Raw genomic sequence first — 12588 nt, 5'->3', positions numbered from 1 at the left:
CCCCATTGCGTTTACATACGGCTCGATCTGACTCAGCTTTCTCACCGTCAGTCTGTGCCTAGCGTTCCGAGAGAGTGTAAAACAACTAAGCTGGTCCTGAGGCTTTGACCGCACATGTGTTAAACCCTGAGTAATGCTCTGTAAGAATTAAGTTGCCTGCAGGAGCTTTTGGTCAAATGTGCAGCGAGTAAGTTTGCGGCTGGATCACGGAATTGTCTGTGAAAAGAGAAATTGGTCCCTAAAAACGTTCTGCATTCCATTTGAACCTGGAAGGAGAGTTATGTCAAACATAAAAGCTAAACTGACACAAATCCATGGATTCCCTGTGATGTGAACATGCAATGTAACAGTCCCCAGGTCTTTGACTAGAAAGAGTTGAATCGGAAGAGCAAAACAATGGCCTGTAAACGATGCAATGATATCTGAATTATTATGTGGGGATCAAGGCAGTGAATGTTTTGGCTGCTACAATTCTCTTGCCTTTCCATCACATCCAATCTGCAAATCTATTGATGCTATGATAAAGACAGCAGTGTATTATATGACACAGTGAGATAATTTTGAAGAATCATTGTGACTGTTAGATCAAAGCACAGAGATAAAATCTTGGGAGGAATCTACAGACACAACAGCAGAAATAGGTGGGCTTAGGTCAGATGAGATGTAAAATATTTAAATTTCGGTATCCATTCCAAACCACTGCAAATGTACCCACTGGCAGTTTTAACAGAGTTGGCAAAGGGATTGACAACCTACTGTTCCCAGAAGACAGGTCATTTTATATTCTGAAGGGGTTACAAGCCTCAGGCTTTATATTGCTTCCAGCTATGTTCCCTGAGCTGTGGAAAACACAGCAGCTAAAGGGAGGCGAGGACTTCTACATAAAATATGTACCTTTCTAGCTACTGCTGGTGGGATTCTAAATTAGTTAGCACAGCACAGTGGCACAGTGGTTAGCACTGCTGCCTCACAGCGCCAGAGACTTGGGTTCGATTCCAGCCTTGGGTGAATGTCTGTGTGGAGTTTGCATGTTCTGCCCACGTCTGCATGGTTTCCTTCGGGTGCTCCAGTTTCCTCCCACAGTCCAAAGAAGGGCAGGTTAGGTGGATTGGCCATGATAAACTTCCCCTTCTCAAGATGTGTAGGTTTAGATGGATTAGTCATGGTAAATGTGTGGGGTTACGGGGATGGGGTAGGAGACAGGTAGGATATTCTGTCAGAGAGTCGGTGCAGACTCAATGGGTCTCCTTCCACATTGTTGGGATTCTATGATTCTATGTATCTGCTTCCCTTTCCATGATTTGAACCCTGCTCGCTCCTACCCTACCCTACGATCTAATAATCCAACCCTCACCATCATCATCACATTTATGATTGGACCACCCCCCCAACTCAAGAATCATCAACAACCCTGACACATCCTCACATCTCAGCATCCGATCTGTCCATGTACCCCGTGATCACCCCCCCAGCCCTACAAGATATTCTGCAAATGTCCCATACCTGCATGATCTTTCCCCAACGCTCTCCCATCGCTGACCCCTTCCTGCCATCATCAAATACCCCTCATATCAAACCCCCTTCATATCACTCCTGATCCTATCAACCACATTCTATTCAAGAGGGTTGCCAACCATCCCAGAATGGACAGGAGTCTCCTGGAATCAGCGTCAATCTCCCGGTGACCAGAGAGGACCTTCTTAGAGGTTTTAAAACAATTTAATTGACACCATTGAATGTGTTGGGCCAGTTCCGTCCATTCAGATCATCATCCCATCACTGCCCTCCGTTGATCCAGGGCACTGGCTGGTAAATGTAGTCTCTTTATCCCTGCATGGCAGAGAGGAGGCAACTGGGTGATGAGCAGACCAGAGTTCCCAGTGAACCCTGCAGCTGGGAGCGGGCTGTGGTGGCATGACTTGACAAGTGAAATGCCCGAACTTGAGATAGAAAGTAAAACTATTTATTTATTCATTTTACGGGATGTGGTCATTCACTAGCAAGGCCCAGCATTTATTGCCCATCCCTATTTGCCCACCATTCCAAAGGATATTTGAGAGTCAACCACATTGCTGTGGATCTGGAGTCACATGTAGGCCAGATCGGGTAAGGATGGCAGATTTCCTTCGCTAAAGGACATCAGTGAACCAGATGGGTTTTACAACAATCAACAATGGTATCATTGTCATTGTTATAGACTTTTAATTTCAGACATTTACCGAATTTCAATTTCACCATCGGCAGTGGAACCATTTGCATTAAAACCCAGGTCCCCAGAGCTTTACAGCTGAATACGTCTATGACAGAGCTCAATTGAGACTGAGGTCTTGATGTTTCTAGTATCTTTTTCCTCACCCGAGCCTCCCCTCTCCTCCCTCCACCCCACCGCCCCCCCGCCATTATTTTGCATCAACTGCAGTAAGAGTAGATGAGGCAACTCCTAAACCTTGACCCATTGCACTGCGCCGCTGTGACATCACTTCAGCCTGTGTCTCCTTAAATATGTCCAGCCAGAATTGGAAACCAAAGGTTACCCACCCCCGACCCCTCTGCCGTGCATCTCTATCCCCAACCATCACTATATCTCGTTGCTTTTGGGCTGAGGCCTTTCCTGCAGCCTTCCTCCTCCAAGCCTGGTTTCTGGATTGGGAATCTGTTTAAAAAAACACCACACCCTATTGGAGTGAAAACTCCGTTGTTTTTAGGGGTACCTGACCCACCAGGTCTCCCCATTGTAACCCTTCCCCTAATCCCATTGCGCAAAATTTCGGGTCATGACCCTTCTTTGTTGCAGTAGAAGAGGAACTGATATTGCCTTTAAAACTAATGGACTAAAACTAAATAACTGTAGACAAGAGGGGGGGAAAGTTAGCTTACAGAAACAGCAACTGATTGGTGCAGTGGCATCTTTAAGATACATGCTTCGTAAGTGGCAGGCAACTCTGATGGGATCACCTGGCTTTGCATTTTATAGCAAGAATCATGAAATCCTGAAATGCAGAACGAGGGCATTCGGCCATTCCAACATAGCATCTTACACAGAATCTTTCCCCCATCCTATCCTCATAACCCCACATATTTACCCCAATAATTCCTCTAACCTATACATCTTGGGACGCTAAGGCCAGAATTTTACCTGCATGCCCGCCCCCGATTCCAGTGGCAGGCGAGGCTCGCAAAACAAAATTCTCCGTTCAGCCTCAGGCAGGATCATACCAGCCTCGGGTTGGTGTGCCGGCATAATTCCGCCTTAAGTGGCAATTTAGCATAGCCAATCCGCCTAACCCGCACATCTTTAGACTGTAGGAGGAAACCGGAGCACCCAAAGGGAACCCACGCAGACACTGGGAGAACGTGCAGACTTCACACGGACGGTCACTCAAGGCCAGAACCGAACCTGGGTGTCTGGCACTGTGAGATAGCAGTGCTAACCTCTGTGCCACCCAGATTTTATATAGATAGTAACCACACAGCAATCAGCTGTGTTCAGTGTTATGTCTGGTGTTACTCTCAAACTCGTGTTGACCTTCAACAGTAATTAGGGGTTTTATTGAAGAAACAAGGAGAAGGTACTCATTCCCCACAGACTTTTGCTGGTTTAACTGGGGCAGGACGTTGAAGCAAGATTTTAACTTGGGTGCTGAAATCATTGCAGCAGTGAATAGATATGACCAAGTTTCAAGATTGATGGATCTTGTCTTTGTTGCAAACCTGTCTGTTCTGATGGATTTGACAATTCACCTCTCTGAAATAGATCTCAAACATCAGGGGAGAATGCAAGAGCTGCAGATCATTTATATCTGATCATGTGACAGCTTTTGAAGCAAAGCTGAAACTGTTTGAGAAGCAACTGCAAAGAGAGAGGGCAGATTTTTCTTAGCTTGAAGGAATTCACAGAGCAACAAATATGCAAAGGGATCACTAATTGGCAAGTTTCTGGGAAGAATTTCTAAGAGAGCTGTCATCGCGGCAAACACTGTTTTACACAGCTTTGATAGCAAGCCCTGACAGCATTGATAACTCTCCGCCATTAGATTTAATTGAACTTCAAAATAGCTTTATCCACAAGGATCAGATGCAGTGTATCGTATATGACTTCTGTAGGTTCCATTGGCCTGAAATCCCAGGCTTATTGATGTTCACATTGTTTAGGAGCTCAAGACTGGAATTGTTCCATCTTGCACGCCTCGCTACCGCTTCCAGCGAGCACAGAGAATCTGGCACTCAGCCAAATCTCCATTCATAGCAGCAGGACTGGATAATCCCAGCCCGAGAGCAAGGTCAGAAAATTCCAGCCCATATGTGTAGGCGCAGGGTGAGTGAGAATGGCCATTCTTGCTTAAATATTGCACGTGACAATTTGATGGAAAATCTCCTGAGCGCAGCCGTTTAAAACGGGTATCTCAATCAAGGCAGGATGCCTTGGCCTCAAAATGTGGAAATAGCACACCCATATTTTCAGCATAAAAGGTCCTGTTTCGGGTTCAAAATGGCATCGCGATGCACACAAGCAGACTGCCACAGCAGACACCATGAGGGTGCTGGGAATATGTACCAAAATATATAGAAGAAGCAGTGATTTTGGTCAGACTATAACACTGATTTAACGTAGCACTGCTATTTTCAACCTCAACACACCAGTTAATGCTCTCACATAGCTGCTCATGCCTTCAGCTGCAGGAAGGAAACCTTCACCAGTGCTATTTCAGGGATGATCAACTAGCTTGAGGTTAGTTACTAATTGACTCCTGCTGGCTGTTGCAGAGTTATTGGAATTGTTTCATCATTTGTACAGCTATTTGTAGTTATTGTATGTTAATTACAGTCAAGTCCATGGGGAATGTTACTCAATGAAAGGACTCAGCTCAGACCTCTTGCTCCCAGTCATGGTTGCTGTAGTTTCTAATCCCCCTTGGCCTGCAGAATGACGGAGAGAATTAGCAGAGGCAACACAGAGGAGGACACAATGCTAGATTAGGGAGGTGCTGGAGGGGGAGAACAACACTCGCAGGAATCCTAATCCACCCAGAGTCTCCAGGGAGAAATTCTACCCCCGTCCTCAGCTAAAGCTGGGAATGGTGCATGTGACCTCTGTGGAGGCACTTGCTTCGGACACATCGACAGCCGCAGGGCAGGGCCAAGGCAGCATTGCCAGTTCCTGTGAAGGTGATTGCGACCATGAGCATATTCATTTCAGCCCATTTGCAAGTTGGAGAAGGGAACATCTCCAATATCTTGCAATTCACCATCCCTGCTCTCCCTCCTATAAGGGAGGTAAGTTGTGCCTTGTATACAAAGAGTGATGGATACCTTGCCTTCTCTCAGAGAGAAACAGACGGAGCATTGAGTCATAGAGGTTTGCAGCATGGAAACAGGCCCTTCGGCCCAACTTGTCCATGTCGCCCTTTTTTTTAAACCCCAAAGCTAGTCCCAATTGCCCGCATTTTGTCCATATCTCTCTATACCCATCTTACCCATGTAACTGTCTAAATGCTTTTTAAAAAACAAAATTCTACCCACCTCTACCTCTGGCAGCTTGTTCCACACACTTACCACCCTTTGTGTGAAAAAATTGCCCCTCTGGACACTTTTCCCTCTCGCCTTAAACCTATGTCCTCTAATTTTAGACTCCCCTAGCTTTGGGAAAAGATATTGACTATCTAGTTGATCTATGCAGTTCATTATTTTGTAGACCTCTATAAGATCACCCCTCAGCCTTCTACGCTGTAGAAAAAAAAGTCCCAGTCTATCCAGCCTCTCCTAAGTCCTGGTAGCATCCTAATAAATCTTTTCTGCATATGACTTTGCCAGGATAACGGGTCTCCCCATGGTGCAAGTGCTACATCTAATTTCAGAAATAGCCACAAGGGTTCGACTTCCTCAATACACAGCAAGTATGCAGCCGTATTCAGCACATCATCTTTAATGCCATGGTTCCAATTAAAACTATTACTCTCATTCACGCTGGCACAAGCTTCATCTCCGCTCCCTTCAGTTTAAGACCCAGAATGGATCTGGGATAGCCTTTCACCACCAGACTTGTTTGGACCACATGAAGTAGTATCAAATTCTGTTCTTGTCTGCCAAAACTGCTCGATATTCCAGGGTCATCTGGGAACGCAAAGTTCATGGATTCTTAACAACACACCGTCTTCTTAGATGCCTCCAACTTGTCTCCTCCACCCTTATCACCAACAATCAGTGAAGGAGCTCATGGACTCCTTTGTCACTAGTTCGAGACAATCCAATCAGATGCCTCTGTCCTGTTCCTCCCTTTCATGAGCCCACTGGGCCCAACTTCCTCTAAGGTTTGTTCCGTGCTCGAGCCCTGCACTCACACCAGCCTCTAGTTTCACATCAAGCACTTGCTTTTGTTCTTAACTGCAATGTCTATAAACATTGTTGTTGGAAAAGTGGAAGTGAAATCTCCTGCCTGGTTGTGAAATTGCTTCAACCTGTCAATCAGATCAAGATTATGGGTAGAATTTTCCAGCCATTCCCTCCCACCGCCGCTGCCATTAAGGATGGAGAATTTGGTGCTCAGCCAAATCTCCGCTCACTGCAGCGGGACTGGAGAAACCCACCATCATGAACAACCGGAAAATTCCAGCCTCTGTATTTTGATTTACCATTTGATCAGCAATTGCGCACAGTACACAAAATGTTGCCCAATTGGAAACCCGCGGGTATTTAATCCTAGAGCAAAGGGAGAGGGTCACAGTTCAGAAATAATGGGGTCGCTCATTTAAAACAGAGATGAGGAGGATTTCTTTTCTCTCAGGGGGTCATAAGACTCTGGAACTCTCTTCCTCAAAAGATAATGGAAGCAGAGTCCTTTTTAAGACTGCACTAGATGGATTCTGGAATAACAAGGGGGTGAAAAATTATTGGGGTGCTAGGCAGAAATATGGGGTTGAAATTACAGTCAGATCAGACCTGATCTTACTGACTGGCGAAATGGGCTGGAGGGGCTGAATGGCCTACTTCTGCCCTTCATTCGTAGGGTCATAATTTCAGTCTGTGCAATCAGGGCCTTTTTTTTCAACTAGCTTACTATTTTAGATGAACGATGCCTGAAAGCTTTAAGTTAATTCTGCCATGTAAAAATATTGGACATTACTTCTTTGTTCTAAATATTGAAAACATATGTTGAGTGAGAATTAACTGGGCACTGACTTCAATAGTATCATTGCTGTCTGAACCATAATGGTGTTTTGTCAGTCTCAAAAAAAAAAATTAAATTAGCTCCTGTTGCTTTTACACTCAGGACCATCAGAAGGAAGATGACACAGATTACATTATCAGCAATGATGAGTTGTCATCGTACCATGCAGAAGTTGTAGACTCCCCTTCCAGCTCTGGGGATGAACAAGGAAAGAATATTCCTCAACAAGAGCAACCAGCAGCCAAGGATAACTTCCACGAAGGATAAGATCAGCTGGCAATGCACCCTGCCTGAAAATAGACTCCGAGGGGCCCTGCATGCTGAACTGAACAAAGCTCTTTTTGACATATGGGAACAAAATGGAAGGGGAGATGAAATAGCTCCCACATGCTTGCACCAATTCAACTACCCCTTTTCCTGCCTAGCTAGCGCCAGGCTCTGTACTTACACAGCCAAAGCAACTGGACCAATGCTTACACAGTGAATTTGTGAATCCTTAACGGTAAGATGCACGAGACAGAAAGGTTATCTGATGGTATTTCTTTTACTAAAAAGCAATTTTAATTTCATCCAGAGCTTCGAGAATCCTGCACTTGCCTTTGCGACTGGATTAAAATAACAGCGTTGGCTGAATGGTTTTTTCCTCTGTAAAGCTCTTGGATGTCTGATTAAACATTGCTGTATTCTGCCTCTGAGCTAAAATAACCCTTGCTAGGGCCTCGGTGTACTCATGCAGAAATGATTCTGACGCGGACTTTGCAATACTGCACTGTTACTGCTGAAGAAGTATCATTGCACTTTTGTCAATGTAATAGTATCTTGTGTATTTTCTATAACTCTGACTAGCGTAAGAATGGTCAAGGGTTTCAAATTCCATCTAATACCTCCTTTTTTCAACATTACGTTACATTCCACTGTTCTGATGGTGCCTTGGCTTAAATTTCAATCATGTTCTTTATATTCTCTGCTCAGTCACCTGACAATATTGGCCCTGACAGTTCACCCACACGGAACTCAGCCACCCCAGTTTCTCAGTAAATAAGCATACTATTTGAAGTCCTCCAGAACTTTGTACTTTACATCCTGCTGCCGTATTAAGCAATACCTACCACATGATTCCAAAAATGATCCTGGACAGGAGTTGTGATGCAACAGTTAGTTTCAGTGCCCCTGGGCTAGGAAGAAGAATAAATTCATCTAAAGTTCAAGTTTTGAATTGCTACCCAGTTAGCCTCCGTTGGAAACTATGCGTTTGTGAGGTGCAGATAAGGAGAGGATTGGGAGGCTCTGCCTTGACACTTCCTTGGCCAAGTAGCTTGTCACTAACTCCTGCTATCTTACAACCTTCAGAAAGTATTTGGATGAGCACTTGAAACATCATAACATTCAAGGATATGGAACAAGTGCTGGAAAGTGAGATTAGCATGGCTTTAATGCTAATTATTGTTGGTGCAGATCCGATCGGCCAAAGGGCCTTTTCTGCACTGTCTGACTCCATGACTCTATCACGGCTCACACATGAAGATGAGGTACTGGAGGACTGCTGATGCTCATAAAACAGCCATCCATAAGTGCTTTCAGGAGAAGGGGGAAGTTGACAAGGGAGATTGGGGGGATTATTAAAGGGACATTTAACCCATTGCCTCCAATGCCCAACAGGGAGAGAAAGAAGATTTTAACAATAAGGCTTAAAGATAGTAGTAGAAATTTGATGTATTGACCATAGGATTTTAACAAAGGGAGTCCAAAATGTTATTTGAACCGAGGTCAGTTGAACATTTCAGCACTGAGATTGGTTGACTTTTGTTAAGAAAGGACAACAAGGCTTAAAGAATTAAAGCAGATGAATTGAGTTAAAATACAGATCTAACAAAAAGTGGAATAGGTTATACAAGACATTTCATATATTCTACTTAATCAGAATGTAAACGGAATGTTGCATTATGATCTACTCATCACAATTAAGATATACCTCCAGGGAAAAAAGTGGAAAGAACATACTTCTACATCTGAGTTAAACTGTATAAAAAATTTACTGTCAATGTCCAATGGAATTATTGCTGTGAAATAGCTCATAATAGATGCTCAAATTATTTTTGACGTACATTAACTTTTAGCCAACCTAATGCTGTATATATTTTAATCAGCAGGCTATGCTAAGCCCTCATAATCATCTTGATTTTCTTTGAATAAGTTTTATTTGAATATGAAACTCTGTTCCTCCAGAGTTTGAAAGTTTCCAGATTGTTATACTGTACATTAGCAGATTCACTATGACTTACAGAAATTCAGCTTTTTTGATGTATTTCTGTTCTTGGCAGATAAAAGCCTTATCAGCCTGAGCAATATTAATTGAATCAAACCTTTCTGCTAAGATTATAATGGATACAATTAAGTGAATAACTTTACAAGGGCTGTGCAGCTCATGAACAAGAATGTCATCTCTCCTACATACACGGTGATGTCCAAGAAATCAATATTTAGGAGCAGATTGAGGCACCATTTCTCTTACATCTATGGAGAAGCCATATAAAATGGTATTTGTACAATGTGTGTGATACACAAATAAAAAGTATACAGTTGTCAGTTTTGCTTTGTCATCCGTATTGAAAACTACTCAAATCCTTCAAATATCAAGCAAATTGATTTTACTAGTTCTGAGCTAGTTTGCAAGGTATCTTGCTAAATCATGGAAGACTTCACAAGAATGCAACTCACCATCAGCTTCTCAAGGGCAGTAAGGGATGGACAATAAATACTAACCTAGTCAGTGATGTCCACATCCTATAACTGAAAAAAAGGACTCCTCATGGAGGCATAGAGGTTTACAGCATGGAAACAGGCTCTCCAGCGCAACTTGTCCATGCTATCAAGTCTTTACCACTAAGCTAGTCCCAATTGCCTGCATTTGGCCTATATCCCTCTATACCCATCTTACCCATATAACTGTCTAAATGCTTGTTAAAAGACAAAAATTTGTACCTGCCTCTACCACTGCCTCTGGCAGCTTGTTCCAGACACTCACCACCCTTGATAAGTGAAAAAATTGCCCCTCTGTATTTCTCACCTCAAACCTATGGCCTCTTGTTTTAGACCATTTTATCATTGCATTGTGCCCATTTTCGGGGGCAAAAACTTGGTAAAGTTGGCATAAGACTGATCTTATTAATTACTGATCAATTAGCCTGATCTGCATCCGCACAGATTCCACTTTATCAAGGCCCGAAAATGGCTGTGATCCGAATCATGCCCGAAACGGGCATTTAAATTGACTTTATGAGCTGGACACCCAATCTTACCGGCACTTCCCCCTTTACCATCACATTGGTCCTTCCAGACTCCGTGCAAAACATACATGCTCAGCGAAAGGTCTGTTTCGAGCGCTCCAAATTCTGAAGAGGTAAGCTGAGAGCTTCCAATGGCTCTCTGTCTCAGATCAGTGGTGTGGACGGGAGAGGGAGGTAAGCCAAATTATTCTCTGGTGGAGGGGAGGGAGAAGGAGACGGGTCAGATGTACCTCTGGTAGGGGGGAGGAGTAGGGTCAGATGTATCTCTGGTGGGGGTGGGGGAGGGGAGGAGGGAGGCCTGATCATTCCCTGATGGGGGGAGGGAGGAAGAGGTGGGTCAGATGCATCTCTGGTGGGGGAGGAAGACCCCAATCATTCTCTGGTGGGGGGTGAGGGGGAGGTCAGATAGTTCTCTGGTTGGTGGGGGGGGAGGAGGTGGGAGGCCTTGATCATTCTCTGGTGGGGGAGAGAGAAGGAGGGAGGCCAGATTGTTCTCTGGTGGTGGGGGGGGGGAGGGGAGGGCCAAATCACTCTGGTGGGTGGAGGGAGGAGGACGAGGCCAGACAGATCTCTGGTTGTGGCGGGGCGGGGGTGGGGTGTGCTGGAGGAGAAGGGAGGAAGGGCCAGATGGATCTCTGGTGGGGGGTTGCAGGGGGGCGCAGGGACAGGGGGGGAGGTGTCCACTGCCATTCTGCGGGTGATCGGTGGCAGGGGGGGAATGGGGCAAGGGGTCACGATCGGTCTGGGTAGCGTGGGGAGTGGGTGGATAAGGAGGACAGTTATGTTGTGGGGTTGGGGTGATATCTGTGAGGACCATCACTCCTGGGCCCCTTTATCTGCTTTTTGTGGCCTGCGAGCAATATGACAGGGAGTGTTTTTCCAACTTTTTTTTCACTGCACATGCGCAGTTCAAAGCTCCGACCAGAGCTGCAACATTTCGGGTGCGATAAGCCCAGTCCACAGCACAACTCAGACTCTCAATTTCTTTTCAGGCAAAGTAGGTATGGAGGCGCCTGAGAACAGATTTCCAAGTCGGATCTGAATTATGGCCAGATTCAGCACTTCGAATCAAAATGGTAAAATGGCCCCCACAGTGTTGATTTTTCTGTGACTTTTTGTGATTAGGTCTAGAATCAAACCAAATGTGGTCTCTGTTCCTGGCTGACTGCCAAAAATACACACTCACATAAACAAAACACCCCTCATCTAAAACCAACATTGTACATCCACCGAAGAAAATGGCTGGGATTAAACAAAAGAGCAAGGACTGAAGGTAAATGTCTACCCACTTTGAATCTTTTCTCCCTCTCCTCATAGTTGACTTAAATGAACTTTTCTGTCATGCAACATGCCTTCACATACAGTAATATAGCGCACCTTAAGAAGAATTGAAATAAAATGAAAACAATTTCAACTTAATGGATCTGACTTTTACTATGAGCTCTAAATATATTGCTTATTATCAGCAGCTGGAGCATTGGCAAAAGCTACACCATCCCTGATTACACTTGGGTAGGAATTGTCTCTTTAGTGGGTGAGTTAACATTTTTTCCAATCAATCTTTGTTATTATGGTGTCTACTTACTTTAAAGCTACCATGAAGGAAAGCTGTAAATGCAGAGATTCCAGAATAACAATGGGAGACTTTTGTTATATAACAAGTCCCGAAAATGCAGATAGAGGCCATTTGGCCCATCAAGTCAGTACAGATCACAATCCCACCCAGGTCCTATCTCCATAATCCCATTTATTTACCCTGACAACCCCCTGATACTAAGGGGCAATTTAGCATAGCCGATCAATCTAACCTGCACGTCTTTCAGATTGCGGGAGGAAACTGGAGCACTCAGAGGAAACCCACGCAGACACGGGGAGAACATACAAACTCCACACAGCCAGTCACCCAAGCCAGGAATCGAACCCAGGTCTCTAACGCTGTGAAGCAGTAGTGCTAACTACTGTGCCACTGTGCCGCTCAGTCGGCTGCAAGAGAGATGGTTAAAAGTATTATTAATCTACTTTGATATACATTTCTACTCAGTGAAATCCTATTATAGCTGTTGTGAATCTTTTCCCTGTATTCTGAGTGTGTATATCCTCAGGACTACTTCTCAGATCTCTTCTAATCCAATTCCT

At 44.5% G+C, this 12588-nt stretch overlaps 1 protein-coding gene across 1 annotated transcript in view; it reads left to right on the top strand.

The window, feature by feature from the left end:
* LOC145341104 (sodium/hydrogen exchanger 9-like) overlaps positions 1 to 9748 on the top strand; it is a 384640-nt gene extending 374892 nt beyond the window's left edge. The window contains exon 16 of the mRNA XM_080185958.1: positions 7268 to 9748. Coding sequence (XP_080042084.1) covers positions 7268 to 7432 — 165 coding nt within the window. The 3' untranslated portion in view covers positions 7433 to 9748. The remainder of the gene's footprint in view (positions 1 to 7267) is intronic.
* The last annotated feature ends 2840 nt before the right edge of the window (positions 9749 to 12588 follow it).

Source organism: Carcharhinus amblyrhynchos, chromosome 3 (genome assembly GCF_965287045.1).
Source record: "Carcharhinus amblyrhynchos chromosome 3, sCarAmb.v2.hapA, whole genome shotgun sequence".
Classification (NCBI taxonomy): Eukaryota; Metazoa; Chordata; class Chondrichthyes; order Carcharhiniformes; family Carcharhinidae; genus Carcharhinus; species Carcharhinus amblyrhynchos.
This window is presented reverse-complemented; position numbering and strand designations above follow the sequence as displayed.